The sequence below is a fragment of the Molossus molossus genome, unplaced genomic scaffold (assembly GCF_014108415.1).
Source record: "Molossus molossus isolate mMolMol1 unplaced genomic scaffold, mMolMol1.p scaffold_m16_p_13, whole genome shotgun sequence".
Taxonomy (NCBI): domain Eukaryota; kingdom Metazoa; phylum Chordata; class Mammalia; order Chiroptera; family Molossidae; genus Molossus; species Molossus molossus.
This window is the reverse complement of record NW_023425348.1, coordinates 22,213,656-22,239,656: the sequence shown is the minus strand read 5'-3', so window position 1 is coordinate 22,239,656 and position 26,001 is coordinate 22,213,656. Positions and strand designations below refer to the sequence as shown.

Here is a 26,001-nt window from a genome sequence, read left to right as displayed (position 1 = left end):
TATTTCAGCAGATGAGAACTCTACTGTTTATGCAGATTTGGCTAAAGACTCCTGTGAGAAAATGCATATGAAATCCATCACGAGAAAATACAGTTATTAAAAATTTTATTTAACCACCTTGGCCAGATTAAATTTCCCCTCAGTACAAAGAGAAAATTATTCAATTTTGTCACATGTAGTTTTTTTCATCTTTTAGGTCTACAAAACCTACACTTTTAGCCGTGGAGAACACGTTTATTAAAAGAGCTCTATTTCAGATTTCATCAGCAGAGGTCTTTGAATACTATATGTTAGATCACATTTTGACCAAAAATTTCTATTAGAATCCCCCAAATCTAGTGGTTTCATTTTTTCTTAACCTCTTCTTTAACATCATGATATAAAATCTAACACCTCCCTTAAACATAACAAAATAACTTGAGAATCTCTATTTTCCTAAGACAGCAATAATAATTATAAGAAATAATTCTATGTTACTTTTTAGAATTAGGAGGTGTATATCACATTGATTCTAATTTTAAGTTTTTATTGTACTATTAGGTTTAATAACAATAACAAAAATAATAATCATGCTACAATTTGTAGACTTCTTATTTTGTACTAATGTACTTGACAATTCACACATGTTATCTAAATCTTTAGAACAGCCACGTGACATGGTTAATATTATTCTGATTTAACAGAGGACTAGAGAGATTCAGTAATTTACCCAGTGTCAGGGATTGACAGAGTTGGGATTTCAATTCAAGGAAAATAGTTTTGAGGAGTAGAAAATTATATCTTTAAAAATATTTTACACCCATGCCCAGCCGGTGAGGCTCAGTGGTTGAGTGTCGACCCAGTTACAAAGAGGTCTCCAGTTCGATTCCCGGTCAGAGCACGTGCCCCATTGTGGGCCAAATCCCTAGTGGGGGCCGTGCAGGAGGTTCTCTCTCATCGATGTTTCTCTCTCTCTCTCCCTCTCTGTCCACCTCTCTCTCTAAAAAACTTATTAAAGAAAAAATAATTTTACACCCAGTAATGTATATTACAGAATACAGTATACTGAAAATGGAACTGTAAGTAAAGTACACTTTACTGTAGAAAAAATGGGCAATTGGATAATCATTACTTATCTTCCTTTGTTTGCAACAACTTTGTAAGATTTCTTCCAGTTTTGATGAAATTTTTACAACTTTATTTCATGTTGTGTTTTAGAAAACATTTTTTAGTGTTTGAAATATTAGATATCTTAAATTTTTTAAGCTCTTAAATCTGTTGTGGTCCATCCATCTGGTCCCACCATGACAATTCCTCAATGACTAGGGAACATGTTTCCATGCTTGAGATGAGAAACTAAATAAACTCTATGTTAGGGTTTAAAATACTTTTCCATCATCAATAAAAATTCCATAGCAGCACACATTAGAAAATATTGGGTAAAATATGCCCCAAAATTCTACTTTTATAGTATCACTGAAAGGCTGGTAGTTTATTTATAGTTATACTTCATTGCATCAGAAGAATAATTAACAAAACTAAATATGGCTGAGATTTTAATTTTGTTTATAATATGGTAAATACATTTATTTAGGAAAATATACTTAGTAAACTGACCAAAGGAAAGTGATTTGACCAAATACATGTCCATATATGCAAAATATTAAGGATTTAATATAAAGATATTTCTAGTGAAAAATCTTAAACATGGCCAAGCTGTTTTACTAAACAATAGTGGTTTCTAAGAATAGTGCAACTTATCTTTAAAAAAGCTAGATTGTTAAATTATTTCATTATTCTTTAAAAGTAAATTCAAACTCTAAAATTATACCTAACATGCCAATTCTCCTAATTCTATGGGTTCACTCAAACAGTAATATTAGATTAAGACACTTATTTTTTCCAGTTTTATTGAGAAATAATTGGCATGCCTTACTGTATAAGTTCAAAGTATGATTTGTATATATTACTGTGAAATGATTACTACAATAGGTTCAGCTAATGTCCATCTTCTCAAATAGATAAAATGAAAAGGAGAGAAAAAAGAAAAGAAAACAATTTTCTCCTTGTGATGAGAACTCTTAGGATTTCCTCCCTTATGTACCACACAGCAGTATTAGCTATATCACCACATTGTACATTACATCCCTAAAATACACTTCTCTTAAAACTATACACAAAGATTTTTTTCAAGAGAATAAAGTTTGTTTACATCAACCCCATATGTTTACTTAATACGGAGAGATCACTTAATATGGGAGGACGAAAACACTTTTTAACATAATAAAAAGTTAATTTATATATCAAATGTTTGATTTTATCTTTGAATTGTAATTTTATTTTATAAACTAAGATAAAATGATTCACGAATCTTTAGTTCCATAAATAATAATAACAATAATAATAATTAGTTATATATAAATAGAACATCCCCCAAATTACATTTTTATAACATATTCACTGCTTCATAATCAGCACATGACAGCGTTGGGGAAACAGCACGTGCAAAGGCTGAACAGGAAACACTGCCTGATTCACTTTAGAAACCATAGGTAATTCTATATTGATTGATTAAAATCAGAGAGAGGGAAGACAGGAAAGAGAAGATAAGAATTTGGACAAATAGATAAGAAGGACCTTGTCTTTCAGAAGGTATGTTTGCTTTGCCTGGAGGTTTAAAAGAATGATGGCAGTGGGGGCAAGCATGATCAGATTTCCATGTTAGAAATATTATGTCCATGAGGTTGGGGAGCATGGACTGGAAGACCTGAGGAGAATTTAGGCGAAGATAGAGTTAACTAGTGCAGTGCTTGTGGGTTTGGAGAAAGTAGAATTTGGAAAGTATGGAGGTTGTATTAAAGCCACAATTACCTGGGGAACACCTAGGAGGACATCTCACCCAGGCTATTAGATATAAATATCTATGGCACGGTGAGAAGAAAGATCTAGGCTATTTTTTTAAAAGCCAAAACAACTGACCCCATGTCAAATCACTTATTTGTACAGAGGAAAACAAATCATAGCTATTGTTTGGTGTGGTAAAGGCAAACCAACTTGTTAATTGAATGGATTTTCACTTTTCAGCTAGGTGTTTTGGCAGCTGGTAGACACAGCCTTGAATCACTGTTTATTAGGGCCCTGGAACTACAGCTCCCTACTCTCCGGGGAAGCAGTGTGATTTCACCAACCATTGTAATGAAGAATGAACATTTTCAATATGATATAATTAAACATTATGGGAAAGAATGGATTAGGGTCCTTTGTGACATTTGGCTAAACATGCTAGCTAGCAAAAATACACAAATGAAGGTCACATTTGCAATTATTATAAAAGTGTCTACATTTTAATTAGGTAGCTGATAAATGTCATTGAGCCTTAGCCACTGACCAACTGTCATTAAAAAAAAAAAGGAAAATGTCACCTAAAAAGTCAAATTTTTTTTTGCATTGTCATTAAATTAAAACTTGTAGCCACAAAAAAGTGTGGTCAGCATTAAGGTGTTAAGTAGGCTTAGTGACAATCTCAAATAAAATTTAAAAAAATATTTTGACAGTATGTAAAATGCACTGACAACACAGATTTCCAAGTGTTGTTTTGTAAAGCTGGTTTGCCTTCACTATGGAGCCAGATGGAACCACACTAGTTTTGAAAGGCTCTTCTTATCTTAGAGAGTTCAGTGTAAATAATATTTTTTGGCCTGTGAGTTTAGCTTAAATTAATTCTTTATTCATTTGAATGAAGATTTACTGACTTTCTCCCTCCCATGGCAAGTCAATCCTAAACTTCAGGTAATTTTGTACCTGATATAAGAATTTCAAAAAATTGCCCAGCCGGTGTGGCTCAGTGGTTGAGCAATGACCCATGCACTAAGAGGTCGCCTATTCAATTCCCAGTCAGGGCACATGCCCAGGTTGTGGGCCCAAACCCCAGTAGGGGGCATGCAGGAGGCAGCCAATCGATGTTCTCTCTCATCGATGTTTCTCTCTCTCTCTCCCTCTCCTTCCTTTCTCTATAAAATCAATAAAGGGAAAAAAATTTTTTTTTTTTTTAAATTAACACTACTTCTTAGAAATGCTGAAGATATTTTGAACTTTACAGTACTATTCAAAATCATATTTCCTCTTCCCCTGAAAAACATTATGTAAAACTTGAATCATCTTAATGCTAATATGAATTTCCTTTTAAATTTGCATTTGAGCCCTGGCCGGTTTGGCTCAGCGGTTAGAGCATCGGCCTGCGGTCCTGAGAGACCCGGGTTCAGTTCCCGCTAAGGGCACGTACCTTGGTTGCAGTTTGTCCCCGGCCCTGGTTGGTCATGTGGGTGGCAGCCACTCGATGTGTTCCTTTCACATCGATGTTTCTCTCTCTCTCTGTTCCTCTCTCTCCCTCCCACTCTACCTGAACAAAAAATGGAAAAATGTCCTCGGGTGAGGATCCAAAAAAAAAAGAAAAAAATTGCATTTGAAAATAACACCGTGAAAAGTAAATATATGTAATTCTTTTATGATCAATTTGACTAATATTTCTGTATCTGGATTTTTGAACCAGTCATAAATAAATTCAAAAAATGTAAAAGGCAAAATAAAGTTAAGAAAATCAAAAAGAAAATGATCAATAGATTTGCCTATGTGAAAATGTAAATCATCTTCTATAGTATACTATTATCAAATAAAAATTCACACTACAGTAAGTGGAATTGATGATCATAGTGTACAAAACACTTTTAGGAATAAAAAATTATTCAGTAATAGGAAACAAAGAAAACTATTTTATATATAATTCAATGAGGAAATGGGCATGTGAGAAAATGAAATATATGACTAAAAATCAAAACACAAATACAAACTAATGAAATAGAATTTTCATTAGCCTATTTTAAAGGATAATTGACATTAGCAATCATCTAATAAAGGGTATATAAAATATGATAATACAGTGTTAAAAATTATTGCTGTCTCATGATGCTAACAGGAGTATAAGTCAAAATTACCAGAGGGGGAAAAAAAAAAAAAAAAGGCAGCAAGAGCTATTTCATATTCAAAAATTTCACTTCTCTGATGCTCTTTTAAGAAAATTATTAGTAATACAGACAAAGATTTATGTACAAGGATATCCTATATCATTATATATGACAGAAAAATCCATCACAGGGACATGGTTAAATAAATGATAACAACTCACATCATTGGAATATTATATAATCAATAAACTGTTTTTGAAGAACATTTGCAACAGGATTTAATATTTACAATGTTATGTTAAATAAGAATTAGGCCCTGGCTGGTTTGGCTCAGTGGACCAGAGAGTCCCGGGTTAGATTCCCACTAGGGGCACGTACCAAAAAAAATGAAAAATAAATAAAAATTAGAAGTTTACATGTATAAAGTAATCCCACTTTTCTTCAAACAAAACAAAATATCTGTTTATATCTTTGTTGGTATATCTGTCTATAAATCAAATGAGAAATATCAAAGTTTGGTTTTGCAAAGGTACTTGTTCTGGATACTAAGAGATTATTTTGATTCTATAGTGAGCATATGTTTTTAATTAGAAGCTTTAATATTAGAATTCATGAGAAACTTAAGTTACTGCTATTACTTTTGATTATTAATACCTCATAATTTTTTCCATAAGGAAAGGTTTAAGAGAACGACCACTCTGAACCCAAAGGATTAAATGGCAGCTGAGCTAAACACTCTCACAGATTGAGAAAAGTACCAGATGCCTATTCCTTTGAAATTAAATGCATATGTAAGTAAAAGTTTTGATTTGGATCATAGTAGAGTTGTGATCTGTAAGTACCAAGAAATAACAGTTCCACAGTTGGGAGTTGCTTTCTGGAAGCAGAGTTTGTTACATACTAAGGGCCATAGAGACATTCTGAGTCAGGCTGCAACATATTAGCCAACTCCATGTATTTGTCATTATTTAACTAAGTACCTGGACCAAATCAGCTCTCAGTTTAGGCTAGAAGACCACAAACACAACAGATACATGAATTTAAATGATTTGTAGGTATTTCTTCTGTTAAATGAGTATTCACCACACTTTGCTAAAATTACATTGAGAAATTATCTTTTGATGTCTTCTTTGAAGAAATTACAGTTAGTTGCACAGATTCCAGTTTATTTCAGTATCTGCCTCACTAGCATAGAGTTACTAGGGTCAAAACTGTGGGACTCTCTGAAGAAAAATTGCCTTATTGCCGTGAGGTCATTCAGGGACTTCAATAGCTAAGGTCCCTTGAAGAGATTTCTAAGCAACTTTTTCATGGGCTAGGTAGCAAAATAAAAGTCAGATACCTACTTTATTTTTTTAAATATTTACTTTCAATTTTTGAGATAGAACAAAGCTCAATTAAAATTTCATCTCTAGCTCCAAAGCCTTTTGTATTGGTATCAATTGCTTCTTCTACATGTCCCCACACAGTTACTGGATTGAACAGTAATCCATTTATGCATATATTTCACTCTTCCTTTTAATATTGTGATTTGTGGCTTGGCCATCAAGATGAGACTGTGATCACTGGAAATAGTAACATAGAGCTAAAGAAAATAACATAGGGATTTCTTTAATGATTAAATATATAAGGAAATTGATTTGCTCAGAGCAGCTGCACAAAGCAGGAGCTAAGGCACCAACCCTAGTGGGAAGTGCAACTTCCTTGGACTCTACTAGTTTCCTTACAGACACACATCTGAACAAGCTTGTGTCCATGTAGAATGAGGATTCCACAGGTCTGGGAGAACCCTTTATCCTCTTAATTGGGGAGTGTGGCATTCTGCCCTTATTGTTGTATGGCTTCAGCCTACGCAAGCATAAAAGATCACTTCTCATGCATCCTCTATTTGCAGAGAACTAAACCCCATGAAGACCTTCTCTCTCTCTCTCTCTCTCCACACACACACACACACACACACACACACAATCTGATTGGCTATCAGTTTCAGACTGAGATTTTTTTTTAATTCTATGATCATAAAGTGGTGTCCCTGAAATTTACATTGTTCTACTCGTGGTTTATAAGAACTCTTTGAAGGCAAAGGTTTTATGCTTTATGACTTTTTGTATTCCATAGTTACCTTTCAGTTTGGGATACATAATAGTTGATCATTTTATATATGTTAAATAAATGCTAAATTTCATATTACATTATGTGTGTCTATGTAGCCCATGCATTTTGACATTCTTAGCTACCTAAAAGTCCATGAATATAATAGCCATCTTGAATTTCACTTTTAAATTCACAATGATTTAATGATAAAATTAGTTCACCCACATTATATAGATTCTAGGGAGAATACTGCACAGCACAAGAAACATGGGACATAATGAGACATATATGTTTATTTTTTATATCACTGCATATAAAGAAAGCATAACTTCCTATAAAATATTTTCTAAAATTGTGGGAGAAGACATTTTGTTTAATTATTTTTCATTGTAGCATTTATTGCTAAACAATATCAGCTTTATTTGATTTATTATTAAATACTATCCGAACTATCAAATGCACAGGGAATAGGAAGGTAAAAGCTAATATAATCATTACAAAGTTAAAACTTCACTGAAACCTTTAATTATCTACGACAAGAGGGAATTCTTTAATCACTAAATTAATTTGGTTGTATTTCACAACTAGCTCCTTTCCTAACTAATTTCCTCAGTGATTAGAAAACAATATTCATATTATGAAAGAAATATCAATTTAATGCAATCACACTTTATGCCTTTAGTAATTTAAAGAAATATCATCTAAATACTATAAATTAAAAAAAAATACTTTTAACAATAGTGAAAAGATATGCAAAACAGAACTGAAAGAAACTTTTTTTTTTTTTGTAATCAAAGCATATATAATACCCAGATTAAGGTGTAATAACTTTTATGGAATAGCTGTGATATACAACTAAGCATTTCATATTTGGAAAAGAAGATAAAGTTCTTCAATTCTTAAATCATATGACTTCAAATGTAAAAAGTGTATCTGAAAAGGAGTGGTAGGAATAATTTAGAGCTATGTTGTTGTTGTTGTTGTTTTTACCGTTAGTACCCTGTTAGTATGTCTATTTTTCTGTCTTATGCAAAGAAGACTATAAATGCAGTGCTCTTGAATTTTTTTCTTATAGTTTAGAAGTACTACAGTTTAGATAGCTGGCTTTGGTGCTTTAAAAATGGTTAGTTTCATCCTCTGCTAATCCTTTCCCACTCCTGCAGCTAAAACACTATAAAGTTTACACATAAAACATTTCTTCAAGAAAATGCTGAGTTGAGACATCAAATGCATCTGACTTGGGCTATTTCAAACTCTCCTTTGCCGCAGATGCAGACAACCAAATTGAAATGATGTGCATTATTTATAAATTATTTACCATTTCTAAATATGCTTCACATGACTGGCTTTGCTGAGGTGCTGCATCCATCCATGCCAGCTTCACAGAACAGTAGCAGGCTAAAGTTGCACAGTTAACATTAATTCTCATCAAAGCGAGAACAGCCTTAGCAATTACCCTGAAAAAGGTCAGATATCAAATTTCCTTATGCTGACTTTGATGCCAAATTAGGTCACACTGCAGGCTTGGCTATTGCATGACTTCTGCTCTTTCTGTACACTGTGTCATCAATATACGGTGGCATTTTTGCTCCCTTGACTTATGAGTCAGTGGTTAAGCATTAATATTCTTCAAAGCTTCACATATCATTTGGTGCCATAGTTTATTTATATTTATCTTTATATAAGAGCTTTAGTAAATATTTAAAATCAAAGCAGAACTATGGGGAATAAATGAATTTGTACAAAGACCTGTCATTTCATGAATTTTTGGTGTTGTATACCAAAAATACTTTGGTGGTAAAAATTAACAGTGTCACATGGTCAATTGAAAGAAAAAATTCAAATATAGATTCTAATGGCAATGTCCTAGTTTTTATCATCAATATTTTTAAAGAACTTTAAAGTTACTCATTAGCATGCTTTTCACACTTAGGGACAGAGATAAAAATCTGAAAGCTTTTTAGTTTCAGGAAATTTTAAACATATTAGGGGATTAAATATTTTAAAATGTATTCTTTAGTATAATGACTATTTATCTTTACTTATTCATTAATATTGCCAGAAGAAATTCTAGTTCTACTGATTCTAATTCATTATTTCATGAATATTATTTACATTCCACGGCAATGCTGTATCTATAAAAAGACATTTTTTGTAATGTAAAAGCAATGCCATTTGTTCCAAAGGTGCAAGTTGTGATGATGTTATTCTGACTTAATAGACCACACTTTTATTAAATAATATAAGTTCAGTGGTCCCAGGGTCATTTGATTAGAAAATATTTAATGAAGGCATTAATATTTACTCTGACCCAATCTCCAGCTGGAATTTCATGGTGTGAGAGCACCAGGTTAATTGAGTTTTATCACAAAATCCTCTAGACCACTTTAGAAGTAACTGTAATGCATGATCCCTAAGGTCTGATCTATGAGAAGCAAGAAAATAGAAGAAAAAATGATTAACACATAACTATGCTGACATCTTCAGCATAGATATTCATTGCAACTTTAAAAAACTAATGGAGATTTCTCTGACAATGAATTATGAGCCACTTTTCTTTCCAAACCCTGAAGAGGAATATGGAGAAAAGGTGGGATGGTCTTGCTTTAACCAATAGAAACACAAGGATATACAGGCATTGAGTTTTTTGTAACTCATTAATTTCCATCAGTAGCAATTTTATTTTTTTTGATTCACTCATGGGACTACACCTGTCAAAAAATTTAAAAATGTAACTATCCCCCTTCAATTTTTCACTCTTTTAATTCCTCAGATTAAAATTATTACAATTTATTATTTATATGTTTGTATTTTCTAATTCAACCTGATATAGCAGTCATAAGCCCAGTATCCAGTTATGTCCACCAGATAATAGTACAGGGTAATGCCTAAAGTGTACCTAATAATAAAAGTAACTAAAAATAATTATAATTTATTAAGTTCTTACAATGAACCAGGCAAAGTTTTAAGTGCTGTCTGTATAATAATTATTTGATTTCTAGGACAACCTAAGGAGGAAGTACTATTGTTATTCCCATTCTAAAGGTAAAGAAACCAAGCCACAGCCATTCATCTGTTGCTCAAAACCACAGAGCTGCTTGTGAAGTAGAGTCCAGATTGAAGTCCAGAGCATCTAACTTGCAGAGAGGATTATTGACAGAGCTGCCCTCGTCTAAAATTCTCAGTCTATAAAATGAATGGCCAGGGTGCAGAAAGATGCATACACCAGAGCCAAGAGAAGAGTTGTGTTCCCAGGAACTGAGTCATGATGGCAGCAAAGTTAAAAAAAAAAAAATGTTTTTTGCAAGTTTTCTCTCAAAGCAAGTTTTCACTCTGTTTTGCTCGGTTTTCACTTGATTATATGGATCATAGTTCTTAGTTTTATATATTTTAGAATAATTTTGTTTGTTTATTTAATGTTCCTCTACTAATACTTAACCAATTTTTAACCCTTTAACAATATTCCCAGATTGTAAATTTTGTGAGGGCAAGAACCATTTGTGACTTACAACTATATCCACAGCTCCCAATGAATCATAAAAATTCCACAAAGAGTTGTTGGAAAAAATAATGAATGCTGAATGAGATGGGATGAATGAGGGAGCAATGCTATCCGTGTTTGCTGAAAGAAAGCAAGGAGTTATGTGGAAAAAAATCCAGTCCAGAGTCCATCAACGCCACTTAGCATTTATATTTTATTCAGCGTCTTTGAACTCCTGGGTGCAGAATTTAGACCCAAACTTTCCTCCTTTTCTTAAATGATAGCCCTTGAAATGTACCTAAAAACAGATTTTGAGCCCTGTCCAGTTTTGGTTAGTGGTTAGAGCGTCAGCCTGCGGACCAGAGAGTCGGGTTCAGTTCCCACCAAGGGCACGTACCTCGGTTGCAGTTTGTCCCCAGCCCTGGTTGGGGTCATGTGGGTGGCAACCAGTCAATGTGTCTCTTTCACATCGATGTTTCTCTCTCTCTCTCTCTCTCCCACTCTATCTGAAGATAAATGCAAAAATGTCCTTTGGTGAGAATGAAAAAAAAAAAAGGTTTTGAGCCCTGGCCAGTTTGGCTCAGCGGTTAGAGCGTCGGCCTGCGGTCCTGAGAGACCCGGGTTCGGTTCCCGCTAAGGGCACGTACTTCGGTTGCAGTTTGTCCCCGGCCCTGGTTGGTCGTGCGGGTGGCAGCCACTCGATGTGTCCCTTTCACATCGATGTTTCTCTCTCTCTCTCCCTTCCTCTCTCTCCCTCCCACTCTATCTGTACAAAAAATGGAAAAATATCCTCGGGTGAGGATAAAAAAAAAAAAAAAAAAAAAGGTTTTGAGTCCTGAATTAAAATTTTCCAAATGATCTATCTCAGAAGATGCTTCTCAGTGGCAGAAGTCGGGAGTGTTTTAAGAGCTGAGGCAGAACCACCAAAGGAGAGTGAGTGAAGGGCTGTAACTAGAGGAAGCACATATTGGAGTAGCAAAGACGTGTTGGAGTAGCAAAGACGTGGAGCTCTGTGCGAGTAACTGAGCCTAGAGTAAAGCTGGAATTCATTTGGGAGGAAGCTGATTCATGAATTAGATCATTTAATGGATAGTTTAAGTGGAAAATATTTTTTTTCTAGAATATACCAACATTTAGAAGCTGAGTAGACCAAAAAAAGGACTAACAAAGGAGTTAAGGAGTAGCCAGTGAAATAAAATGATAAATTCTAGAATCCTGGAATCACATAAAGATAACATTTAAAGTAAAATGAAATAGTTGACCCTGTTGAGTCCTGCTAACAGGTCTAGTACAGTAAAAACTGATCCTTAGATTTAACAATGACCTAGGTATTGTTACCCTTGAAAAGAGTCGTGATTGTGGAATCATATAAACGGCTGCTTTGGAGAGGCTCAGGGAGAAAGGGAAGCGAGAATGAAACACATTGACCATCAGGAGCTCTTTTCAAGAAACGTTGCTGTAAAGGAAATAGGTGGAAGGAACGGTAAGGTCAAACAGATTTTTTTGAAGGTTAGAAGATGTTTGTATAGTTACAGGAATGATGTTACAGGGAGACAAAAATTAATGTTGGAGAAAAGATACAGGTGTAGGCAAAAGTAGGTTTATAGTTGTGAGTACAAGAAACAGTTCATTCTTGCATTATTTATTTATTAATTCTTCTTTATTTGTATGATTCCCTATGAATAACTGTAAACCTTCATTTTCCCACCCTGTACAGGGAATTTTCTAGAAAGATATCCTTGAGCAGTCAAGGTGGAATAGAATGGGATTCAGTGCACTCAAGTGGAGGAGTTAAGCTTTAAGACACACAGTGTCATCACAGTGCATCAGGGAAAGCAGAGCAGAATATATGGGTGTGCCTGTGAGTGCTGGGAGCCTGTGAGGAACCCTCTCTTCAAGTTGCTTCTGCTTTCTCAATGAAATAGGAATTCCAAGAAGGTGTGGAGCTGGAGGACAGAGGATGAGAGGTCGTGTATCCAGTAGGTGGGGTAGCAAAGGGCCTAGGGAAACGGGACAGTATCACTGGGAAGCTTAAAGTTTCACCTGCAGCGAATATCATGGACTGAGACCTTTCGGCATGACTGTTCTTCTTCAGCTGCGTTCAGGAACAGAGCGTGCTGGTAGCTGGATTTAGACTAGACAGGAGATTTAGCCTATGTAAACTATAGAAGGTAAGGGCAGAGGGGCTGAAGGTACATTGAAGGGAGTAAGTAATGGCCACAACCTCTGACCTGGACAGGGAGGGAGCTGAGGGGAGATGAGGGAAGCAGGACAGTGAGAGAGTACTTATATCAGTAGCTTGTAAGTCTTGAAGGGTTTGAGGTCCTAGAAAGAAAGAGATGAAATAAGATAAGATTGACAAAAATGCAAATGCTTGAATTTGAACTTAGGAAGAGGGTGCCATGTTTTACACGCTCAATAGGGCCTGTGTGTGTTACATCACTTCAGTCTCTCAAAGTTAAGGTTGAAACAAGGTCTTATAATTGAAACGCCATTTTCCCATTTATTTATTCTAATAATCTGTTTTCCAGAGCTGAGGATCTCCAGAACTGGGATTGAGGAGTAGGAAAATTAAAGATGTCAGAAAAGGGGCTGGGCAGCTAGGAGGGCATCATATAGAAAGGTTGAAATACTCCAGCTTGGCCAGGTGGCACAGTTGGTTGAAACTCTGTCCCATGCACCAGGAGGCTGTGGGTTCGATTCACGGTCAGGGCACTTACCTATGTTGCTGGTTCGATCCCTGTTTGGGGCGCATATGGGAGGCAGCCGATCGATATATCTTTCTCATTTATGTTTCTCTCTCTTTCTCCCTTCCTCCCTCTCTAAAAATCAATTAAAAGTAAATAAAATAACTTAAAAAAAATACTCCTGGGAGACCTCACTGAATTGTGTATCAGACCAGGATACTTACTAATGGAGGCCACAGGCTGAGGCCAGGTTCTGTATGTCTAATGCAATGGAATTGGCAGTTTAGGGGTTCCAGACTGTCTCCAGGGCTTGCAAAGTCCTTTTCACCTCCTGGCTCTGACCTTACTTTCACACCCACTGTGTGCTGTGTATGGAGCACTCAGGCTGTTTTGATACTGCTAGGCCCCCGTTCTGCAGGGCTAGTCTCACTGCACTGATAACCACACTGTCAGCTGGCCTCTGGTCTCCATGGAAAGACTCTCCTTCCTTCCCTCAGTGACATCCACTTTCCTGTCCAGGTTCCGCCACCTCTGCTTTGCTCTTAAATGCTGGTGCTCCTCCGGCTTCCATTTCCAACACTCTATTTCTCATTATACAAATTTTCTTGGCAAACTTATCCATTCTAATCATTTTAATAACCACCTCATTGATTGCCATTTAATAATCTCTTGTGAGGCTGCATTTCCTTACATTTGTAGAATCTTATGATCAACATAAATGCCTTAGATGCTAGCACCTCAATGTTTCCACCTGCCCAAAACCGAATTAATGAGCTTTCACCTCAAGCATGTGCCATCTCCTACATTCTTACCCATCTTCCAGAAGCAGAGATCACCCTCAGTTTCTTACTTGCCCACCCTTGCCTCCAATCTAATCCACCAGTCATTTTGTTAATGTTATTCCCGTACAGATTATCCTCTCCTCATTTCTGGCTAATCCTTGCCTTTATTACAACTTTAGGCTCCTGCATACTCATTTTTCTTTTTGTCTCATACCAAATGGCACTGTGGCCAGAGTGATCTTTCTAAAACCTATTGCTGTCTTTTCAGATGTATGATGTATTAGGCATTTCATCTCTGGTCCCTTGCTTACTTATCCAGCCTTCCTGTCCTCTCCCCTCTCTCCCTGGTGCTCTGAGCTCCTGACTGCTTAACCTCCAAGCTGCCTTTCCTTTCCAGGTCTTCATGTATTGTCTTTCCTTTATCAAGAATATTTTTTCTTCTCAGAGCTTTGCTAATGACTAATAATTACTAATGGGCTTTCAGGACTCAGTTTAGACAGAATTTCATTTGGGAGGTATTTTCTGATCTCCTTAGCCTGAATGAGAAGATTCCTCACCATGGGAGGGAGCCAAGAGGTCCCTGCATTTGCTTTTATATCACATTAGATTAAAGTTGCAAGCATAGTTGCCTTTCTTCGCCACTAGAGTATACGCTCCTTGAAGGATGATGCAATGTCTTGTTCACCTTTGTATCCCTAAAATGTATCCCATGCTAAGTTCTCATTACATGTTTGTGGAATAAATCAATGAATGCATAAATTGTCAGATTTTTAGTAACAGCTTTAGGCTTCACTTTAATTGATGAAAAAGGAATCTCCACTGCAACAGGTGCAACTGATTACTAACAAATGAAGTCCTGGTGTGGAGCACACAGCCAGGTGAACATCTGGCTCATCTCTATTGACATGGAGTGGCATGTCCAATTTACTGTTCCATTGGGACAGTACATATATTGTTATATATATGGTTTCTAACTAAATGATGGTTTGAACCTCATTATGGCCCCTTCTAGCTTTCTACTGATAATCCTTATCTAGCTTTAAGCACTATAAACCATACTCTCACACTCCATTTCAATTGTTAATGCTAGCATGAGATAATTCTTTGTATTTTTTTTTCTTTCCATGCATGAGCAGGGTAGGCAGCTAAAACATAAGGCGACAGACTGCACTGAGAAATGAATAGGTTCTGAGACTACAACTACAAACTACCTTAAAGGAAAACTCATTCTCTTTTCATTACCTTATACCTCTAGGTGCCAAAACTTGCATTTAATTCCAGGTTTTAAAGAAGATTTTATGTCTACCCATAATCTATTCTCATATAACTTTGCCCAGGAGAGGTTAGCTATTTCCAGTTAAAATTGATCCACCTTCACCAGACTTATGGTTGAACATAAATACTGAAAGATACGATTCTCATTACAGCTGCTAATAGGTTTGTATTACACATATTATTTTAAATGTGGAGAACATCGACAAATATCCTTTTTCAGGTTTCCGAGAAATCATATTTACAATTTCACCAGAGCAGAAAATGTTAAACTTAATTCAATGTTTAACACTTAAAGTGTTATATTCAAATCACAGAAATGCTTCTTGCATTCCAAAATATCTCTGAGGTAGTATAATGATTCTAAGTAATTTTAATTATGAGAAAGCATACTAACAAGATAAATTATTTTTTTTTTTTATCTAAAATTAAGTACAAATGTCAGATACCATGGAAAAAAATGTCTGAGTCTTAAAAGTATTTCCAAGATCAACAAATTGTCAAATTCAATTAATGTTAGACCTTGAAAAAAATTCCAATTTCAAACTGTTTTTTAGAATTCATCACAATTAGTTTGTATTTTTAAACATTTGATCTATTTACTGAACTGACTCTCCCCTGTAGACATAAAGGAGTGTTAGTACAGCCCACTTCCTGCACTATGCACATTGTTTATGATGAAAAAAGTCTTGGGCACTAAAGTAAAATATGAGCATGCCATTCCTCAGTAATCAATACAAGCAGGACTTTCATTATAGTATCCCCATTTGACAATATTAATTACATAGATTGCACAACAAAATCTATAAAGCAAATTCATCCAAATTTTTACATTGCATAGTAAATTTGACTGCTTTTTAAGAATATGAGCATAATTTAAGAGCCTATTAAAATAGATATAATACATTAGATGCATTATTTACTTTATGATAAATTTTAGATGATGAACCAATCTATATTTATGAATTTTGTTTTTATTTTTCTAATCTATATTTATAGAATGTAATTCAAAATGTCAGTTTTTCCCCCTTTTTGTATAGTAAAAAAGGAACTGATCTAATATGAGTAAATATATATTTTAATATTAAGGCAAACAAAAACTTAATTCCCAAATATCCCTTACAAAGAAAATGAAAGACTTAAAATTTTGGGTGTCTTCTCTTTTTCTTTCCTTCCTTCTTCCTTTCTTCCTTCTTTCCTTATTTCTCTTTTTTTCCATTCCTCCTTCAAATCTTCTTTCTTTCTTTTAGAACCACAACTTTATGACTAGTAGAGTTTCCAGAAAATATTTTAAAATATAAAAGTAACATTTTATTTTTGCCCACTTTTACTGTAATTTGCATTTAGTTGCAGCTCCAAAGGAATTTTTCAACAATGTCTTCAGAAGAAATAATTTGCACAGGACAAAATAAAATAGTCTCCTCCGAATTCATGTTTTCTTATTATTTTCTCCTACAGAATATTCTGGAGCTCTTCCTGGTCTCCCTACTTCATATGCTGCTTTGTTAAGAATTAAGAAGAGTTCCTCTTCATCCCTTTTCAGTTCAAAGACTAGAACACGATACAACAGCCCTTCATTAGGAACACTGAGCGTTTCTTCACCAAGCTGGCGAGGGACAGCTCAACATTATCATTCCCCCATCAACCTTTATCATTCATCAGATGCCTTCAAACAAGATGGTAAGTGTCAGAGGAAAATTACACCTTTTGGAGTTAAACCAGCAAGAACACTTTATTCAAGAAAATTGCAGTAGGGGTCAAGGCTATTGCAATAGTGAAAATAGGTTAACTCAATTCCTCTGAAACAGAAAATGGGAGAGTTTTTAAGACCTGGAAAAGTGGAAAACATTGAGCAAGAGGACAGTCAATGTGGTTAGGTCATCCATGTGTACTAATTGGTGGTTGTCAAAGTTAGTCTCTTACCTCCTTTAGAATGAACGAGAGGGGTCCTCTCCTTCTTGATGATTACATTTTAAAGAATGACTTCCATTCTTTGAGAGGTCCTTGAGAAATACATCCCTATGTTTTAAAACTGGCATGAAACTGGGAGATTTACAAGTTGCAGGGGCAGAGAAGAAATTTTTATCACAAGTTTTCTAAAGTAAATGCTCTAAAAAGAGGGAGCTACGGGCTCCAGTTAGTAGGAAACCAGCCTAAGTTTGGTCAAGCTGAGGGAAATGTTAAGGGCATCTTGGAATAAGTTAGCTTTCTGCTCCACACATATTTCAAGAAATGCTTATGTATTTAATTATATCCTAGACATGATTTAGGATTAAGACTAAATAATAAATTCATAGACTGAAATAAAAAATATAAAACTTCTGAAAGACAACCTAACAATAAATATTAAGAGCCTCAAATACTCATATCCTTCAATCCATTGATTTCATTTCTAGAAATGTATTCTGCATAATAAAATAATAATGCACACAGAGAAGTAAGTATATACTTAGCTTTATTTATGGGTGGAAAATAATAAATCATTTAAATACCCAATACAAAGATATCAATCAGTTACATGAAGGACTACTATGTAGATATTCACATTGTGGTTTGAACATTTTCCCAATGCTCTCTAACATTCTCATTTTCAATATATCAATAAAACAATACAGGGTTAATTAATAGCCCTGGCACCTGATTATTATTACCAGGTTCTGTGCCAGGCTCCTTAGTATAACTTATATCAATTATACTCTTAGAAACTATGTAAGATGGACATTCTTACTATTTTACTATTTTCAATGGGAATGGAAACTCGAGGGCAGATAAATATCTTTGAAAAGGTCACACTGCAAATAAGTAGTGTTAAAGAACAAAATTGAAAAATTTGATTGGCTTTATTAAACTCATGAGTAGAGCAACATTTCATTTAGCAACTAGAAGGGCACTTCTAGGGGTTGTTCAAGATGAAAAAAAATTTTATAGGTAGAAGCAGGTGGCAGGGGATTATTAGCAAAAGAAAATAAAGGATAATTATTTCCTCTCTTTGTTTTGGGAGTAAAGAAATGTCAGGGGTTTATCTCCCATATTACCTCACTAATATTCATCAGAAATTTCCAGTCTGATTGGTTTAAAATTTCACTCTATGCCGGCCAATGTGGCACAATGGTTGAGCATCGACCCATGCACCAAGAGGTCACCAGTTCAATTCCTGGTCAGGGCACATGCCCAGGTTGTGGACCAAATCCCAGTGGGGGACATGCAGGAGACAGACAATCCATCAATCCATATTCTCGCTCATCGATGTTTCTATCTCTCTCTCCCTTTCACTTCCTCTCTCTCTAAAATCAATAAAGAAAAAAGAAAGAAAGAAATAGAACTCCACTCCTAAGAGAAGCTGAAACTGCAGTTAGGTTAACCATATTCTGGTTTGGTGACATGGCTTAGCAAAAGTGAATCCATAGGGACTATTGTTTCTTTTTTAAAAAACAATTTCACCTTTTTATCAAACTCTTAGACTCAGAGAAACGATCAGATATTACGGCAACAATACCACTTTCAGCCACCACTCTGTAGTTCTCCCAGCGTTTACTGATTGCGTGTGATATTCACAGGCCTGATGATTTTGTTTAATTCCTGGGATAGTCACAAGTCATGGCTTCAGGTTCAAAGATGCTTAATTTGGTCTTCATTCCCTTTTTCTGTTCCAGTCTTGGGGATATCTTTTGCTGCGAACATACATTCCAAACTTGTGAAAGGGAAGTCATTATGACAGCTCTAAGCAGGATCATTCCCAATGCTTGGAATGCACTTTGAAGCCAGTCTCTGAGACCCAAACCAGTCAAAGGAAGACCCTGTTAAGTAGTCACCCTTTTAAACCAAATGGCTTTCTGAGTGATCTTATGTAACTGGGTTTCAACTTCCCTAGAAGTGTTGATCTAGGCAGAGCAGGTGATGTTGAGTACAGCACAGAAAACTTCTTGCTCAGCTAAAAAATAATCAAGAGCTATTCAACATCTCTAGATGTTAAGGAAAGATTATTCCTATTTACATTTACTACTGGCCAGGGAAGTAGGACCCTGCCAAAGTTAGCGAACCCTGAATCATGTAAAGTCTATTGGTAGGTCCCTTTTCAACAGTTGTGGGCATGGTCACATCATCTAAGAAGCATCGCCCCGCTGTGCACCAGCACTGTAAGCATTCCTCAGCCCAAGGAGAAAGATAACCACCACAGGCAAGTACAAACCCAGTCAGGGTACAATGTCCATTCATGCCAGGGGTCAGTTAGGTTTTCTCGTAACCTGAAATAAAAAGTTGGTTTAAATTCCAGAGGTTACCCCTTAGCAATGACCTGGAAGATATAGATGATGGCAGGTGAATATCAGTATAAAAGAAAGACAGAAAAGAAGAAAGAGTTTTATGTGCAGCTAAGGTAGGAAGTTTCAATCTCTTGGGTGGAAGCAGTCTACATCAACATCAGTTTCTTCTTCTCTTAGTCAATTTTGAAGGTCTCCAGTGTTTATAACAGAATCAAATGTCAGGTGCAACCTTTAGCTGTGAGGTGTGTTTCCAAGGCTCAGTGCCTTCTGGTTTTTCAGCAGTGGCAATAGCTGGGAGTCCTTGCTAAGATTCCTTCAATAGGAAGGGCTCAAGGGCTGTCCTTCTTCGATGATGCTTCTGGAATACCCATTTTCCAGGAATTAGAATGTAACCAGCAGCATCCCTTGAATGGGGGTCTAGAAAGTCTTCCTTCCCCTGTTAATAACAGGCTTGAGCATAAGACATTAAAGACTTACAGTCGTCAGTGATACTAGTATGAGACATCAAGGGATTAGCAGAAGGTATATACCAATGGGCATTGATCTAACCAGTGACTATCTTGCATAAAGCAAAAACACGCTGTCTTTGCCATTATGAAGCATCAGCCTTGCAGCAGGACAAGACTTGAACCAGTCTGGATAACACTCATGCTACAACAAAAACATTAATAATCCTTATTAAGTAACAGTGGAATGAAGTCCAGCTACAGGTGCTCAAAAGTTCAGATGAAGGAAGTCTGAGGCCTCTCAGGACCAAGGAATTTTTCTTAAATGCACTATCGTGGAGGATATGCACTGCCCCCAAAATTGGGTTTGCCAGGGAGCTTGGAAGAACCACATGGCTGTCTTGGTTTTTTGTAGTTTTGACTATTCTTTTAATTTACAGCCATTTTTCTACTCATCTTACTTTGTCTCATTCAGGAGCAGACTGTTGCCATGCTACAAAAACATCAGTATGGCCAGAGTCTGGTACTGAAGGGTCATTTTTGCAGAAGCTAAGTGGACCTCATCCACATGTGCCACAATTCTTATAGATTGTATTCCTGCTGCCTTTGCATGAAAGTCAGCCAGGGCATTTCCCTGATACTCAGGTTCAGTTCTGTTAGCGTGAGCCTCAGTTTTGATGACAGACATCATGTACCAGAACATATCAGACTTCCAGGAATTTTACATATCTGAAACTTTTATATATAGACACGACATAAAGAAGACTTATTCTTTTTTTTTCTAAATTTTTTTCTTTATTGATTTTAGAGAGAAAGGAAGGAAGAGGGAGAGAGAGGTTGAAACATCAATGAGAGAACATTGATTGGCTGCCTCCTGCATGCCACCTACTGTGAATTTGGCCCACAACCTGGACATGTACCCTGACCAGGAATTGAACCGGCAACCTCCTGGTGCATGGGTCTACACTCAACAACGGAGCCACACCGGCCAGGCAGACTTATTACATCTTATTTGACAATGTTACCAGTGTAATTTAACATATCAAATAATCCTAATTAGTTCAAAATCTCCCTTTTTATAAGGAGAGAGACAAATCCTTTGATATTTTCCCTGAACCCTCTGAAAAATATCAGAGTTAGTTTGGGGTCAAAAAAAGATTATTCAGTATTTGATTCTTAAGAAGTTTGTCAAAAATATCAAAAGGTTATAAAACACTTGGCTAAATAGGATCACCCGTTATTATGAAGCAATACTTAATTATTTGACCAAAGTGACATCAAAAGATTTCAAAGACAAATACAGAAGGTTAGCTTTTACTACTAAGAAGATTTGGTTTTCTTAAGTAATCAAAGACCTAATTCAGAAAACATAAAACACAGAAAATTATTTGGATAAAATACAGAGTCTTTGCTTTCTCAATAGATTAATTGAAAAGAGAAACCTTTCAGCGGATGAAAGAAAATTAAGTTTGGGGTTTACATAAGAACACCATTGATATTAAAGTTTAATTTTTAAAACCTTACAATTCAAAGAGCCAGCTTAATTACACAGGTAAAATTCTCTCTTTATCTCTCTCTCTTCAACTTTTTGTATATATTTAGTTTGTTTTTTATAGCCAGACTTTCTAGTTTAAATAAAATTACTTCCATTTTCCTTAATAAAAATGTATCTTCATTGTTTATGCTATTTCTGAGCCAAACACACACACACACACACACACACACACACACACACACACACATTTTACTGTCCATGCTTACATATATTAGAATTTTTAATCTTTGGAAACCTTAAATTTCAGTGAAATCTAAGAAGTAAACAATAATAAACTGTCTTTTATATTACAGATTGTGGCTTGGCAAATTTATAAATACTTCTTATTATTTTTGAAAACATGTGCTTTGTCAGGGTAAATTTCTCAGCAGGACATAGACATGTTTACAATAAATGCAAAATTATCTTTAATTTTTCTATAATAGGAAGCTAAAAGTACATAAACTTATTTCCAATAATTACTTTTTTATTTTTATTTTTTCATACTTGGAAATGATCTAGATATTTAACATATTTCTATCACTTAATTTAACTTAGCAAAACTTTAAGGTTTCAGGTTACTGAAAAGATTTGGGAAACTTATTTGAAAAATTTACCTAAAAACTTTTTACACTATTTTTATATATCTTAATTTATTCACTCTTAATTATTTTTAGATTACTTATAAAAACTATTTATCAAGTTATTTTGCTTAATTACACGTTTTAACAGAGATAACGTGAACTTATTTGACTAGTGTGACCTAACAAGAAGGGTTTGTCCACCCAGCGCCAGCAGAGCCAAACACAATGCTGAGAACAGCAACTGCAGGAAGATTGGCTATTTTACTATGAGTGGCGCCACCTGGAGGGAGTGGGAAACTAATGCTCTGAAGCTCGAACTCCCAGATGGTGTGGTTACAGATTATACCGGGAAAATTTGTAACCACGCAGAAACCTTATTTTCTTTAACATGGACTTTTATTTTGATTTTTTTCCTTTGACTCAACTGGCCTCACCTAGTTCCCAGACTCACCCATCGTCTTCTCCCTTGCTTAATCAGTAAGTCCTCAGGAAAACGAGGTTCTGGTCAGCATCCAGTAGTCTTAGAAACAAGGTCCTGTTCTATTGACTACTGAGAGTTTTCAATCAAACTAAACATGGTATTTGGCCTCAGTTGTGTTTTAGCTGTGGACCCAGGAAAGGGAAACAATCCCACAGAACAAATCCTTAAGGAATTGGACGGCACAACTTCATGGCTGACATCAGTATCAAATGCAATGTCAACATGAAAATTCATTTTTCTCTTTTACTGGACTGAGTAGATAATCTGAATATACATATATATTCTCAAATCTATTTGAGAATCCTCCATGGGTTTCAGAAATTCTTGACCTGTGGTCCTTAGATGGGTTTTACCTAGCAGTGGAGGATACCTGCCTGAGAGGGATCATAGATAGCCTTAGGTGGTTTTGTTTTGAATAGATAACTGTTCAGTAGTCTTTTCTCAGTGGACAAGCAGTTCAGATAGAATCACTAGAATGAATACTCAAAGGAGTACAGAGGGAAGCAGTAAGAGTTATGTCAGCCTTATAGTTTTTTGACTAAGGTAACTTTTATCTCTTTAATTTGCCATTAGACTGTGCAGTGAATCTTTACAATTGTGAAACAATTTGTAAACTTATTCATGACAATTAAAATAGATATCTCATTCTGTTGGGAACTCTTATTTTCAAGTGCACTTAAATAATTGCATCTAACAAGAATTCTCATCACAATGGCCATTGCAACTCAAGAATCTCCAGCAAGGTTCTCGCTCCTTCGCAAATATCTGCAGCTTCTGGGACTACCATTCTTAACCATAAAATAAGCAGGTGTGCCAAAAAGCTGCACACTCAATTTTTGCATATGAAGGACTCAATTTCCTAATATTCACGTGAAGGTCTCCTGTTGGACCCAGTCCAGCTCAAAGCGAATCCAGTTTGATTCCAGACCTAGATTTTAAGTTGAACCCAGTTTAAAGTCCCACTCCTGTGAGAAGGTAAAACAGCAACTAAGTTGCTTAACTTTCGGTTTGGTGATATGGTTTAGCAAGAGTGATTTCGTTTTGGCCTGTTGTTTCTTTTTTAACAGTAGTATGGGCGATTTTTGTTCATATATCTACTGATTTAACTCCAGTACACTTAGGGCTACATTTTAATTATGTTTGATGAAGCTTTTTTTTTATCCTCACCCAAGGACATTTTTAAAGGTTTTCGATAAAGCTAAGCATTCAAAGAAACATTTTGCAAGAACTAAACTACCTGGAAAGATTCTAAATATGTCAAAGTAGGCTGTGGTGCCAAGCACAAGCGAACTCCTGCTGCATGGTTACGGCAATTGTTTCTATGTGGAGCATCATCTCCTAGTGTTGCCATTTACATTTTATTTAAGCATAGTGCTACTCCTTAAATATGTTTTATTTTTCAAAATACTTATACTTAACAAACTTTTTTAATTCCCATAATGTTCTATGAAAGACAATATGAAGAGAATTAAAAGAAAAGCCACAGACTGGGAGAAAAAAAATTTAACGTCTGATATATGGCTGTTCTCTAAAATATAGAAAGAATTCTTAAAACTCAATATAAGAAAAGAACCAGCCCTGGCCAGTTTGGCTCAGCATTTAGAGCATCAGCCTGCGGTCCAGAGGGACCCAGGTTCAGTTCCCGCTAAGGGCACGTGCCTCGGTTGCAGTTTGTCCCCAGCCCTGGTTAGGTCATGCGGGTGGTGACCACTCAATGTGTCCCTTTCACGTCAATGTTTCTTTCTCTCTCTCTCTCCCCCTCCCATTATCTGAACAAAAAAAAAAACAAAAAAAAAACCCTGGTTAAAAAGATGGGACAAAGACTAATAGATGTCTCATCAAAGAAGATACACAAATGGCAAATAATTGTGACAAGATTCATCACATCATATGCCATCAGGAAAATACAAATTAAAACAATGTTTTAATTGCACACCTACAAAAATGGCCAAACTCCAGAACACCGGAAACACCAAATGCTGGGGAGGATGTGGATCAACAGGAACTATCATTCATTGTTGGTGGGAATGCAAAATGGTACAGTCACTTTGGAAGACAGTTTGGCAGTCTCTTACAAAGCCAAACATACTCCTAACATAATCCAACAATTATTCTCTTGGTATTTGTCCAAAGGAATTGAAAATACATTTCCTCATAAAAACCTACACATGGATGTTTATAGCAGCTTTATTCACAATCGCCAAATCTTGGAAGCAACCAAGATGTCCTTAAATAGGTGAATGAATAAATACTATGGTATATCCAGATGATGGACTCTTATTCAGTGCCAAAAAGAAATGAGCTATCACACCATGAAAAGACATAAAGGAGACTTAAACACGTATTACTACATGAAAGAAGTAAATTTAAAAGGCTACATACTGTAAGATTTAAATTATTCTATGTCCTAGGAAAGGCAAAATTATGGTGACAGTAAAAAGATTAGTGGTTGTCAGAGATGGGGAGTTGGGGTAGACATGAATAGGCAGACCGCAGATGACCTTTAGCCCAGTGAAAATACTCTGAATGACAACATGATGACGACTATGTTATTAAACATCAGTCCAAACCGAAGAATGGACAAAACTAAGAATGAACCTTAGCATAAACTATGGACTTTGGGTGATTATGGTATGTAATGTATGCTCATCTTTGGTTAAAAAAAAAGAAAAAGAAAGAAAGAAAAGAAAAGAAAAATGCACTATTCTAGTGAGTGATGTTGATAATGAAAGAAGGTCTGAATGTGTGGGGGGTGGAGGTATATGAGAAACTTCTACCCGCCTTTCCATTTTATTGTAAAGCTAAAACTGCTCTTTAAAAAAGAACAAAAGCCTCTAAATATCCCATTACATTAACTCTAATGTCATACTCATCAGGCTGAAATGTGTTGTGATTTCTGTTCTTTAGGCAGCATTATTTTACGGATGACAACAGATAGAATGTACAATCATGCACTGCCAGCCTAATGACACTTCAGGCAGTGACAAACCACATATATGACAGTGGTCTTGTAAGATTCTAATGGTGCTCAATTAACTGTAAGAAATGGAAGTACATGTAGTTCAGGAGCGTTCTTCCCCCTTTGACAGGAGCCACGTTGTAGGGTTTGGCCACTTTCACTCACAGCACCTCAATTTTGAGGGCACAGGTTACATCTCAATCAGTGAGCCTCTGACTTGTTTTAGCACAAAGGAGTCTGTCCCCTCACTGCTGCATATTCAGAGGGAGCTGCAGCCCTCCCAGACCTAGCGTGTTGCTCTTTCAGAGTGCAGTGCTGTAAGTTCTTTCGTGAGTACCTAAGGTCTTGTACAAGGACACTGGTCCACAGCAGCTACCTGAACAGGTATGAAGTGCCACTGCCACCTGAGTAAACGCTTTCTGTGGTAGTGTGGAGCCAGCCTGTCGCTGTATTTTGGAAATATTTTCAGGTTGTAATGA

General features: G+C 35.8%; 1 protein-coding gene across 1 annotated transcript in view; it reads left to right on the top strand.

Annotated features, from left to right (window-relative positions):
* CNTN5 (contactin 5) overlaps positions 1-26,001 on the top strand; it is a 900,389-nt gene that overhangs the window by 381,068 nt on the left and 493,320 nt on the right. Inside the window, exon 5 of the mRNA XM_036258335.1 lies at positions 16,727-16,936. Coding sequence (XP_036114228.1) covers positions 16,727-16,936 — 210 coding nt within the window. The remainder of the gene's footprint in view (positions 1-16,726; positions 16,937-26,001) is intronic.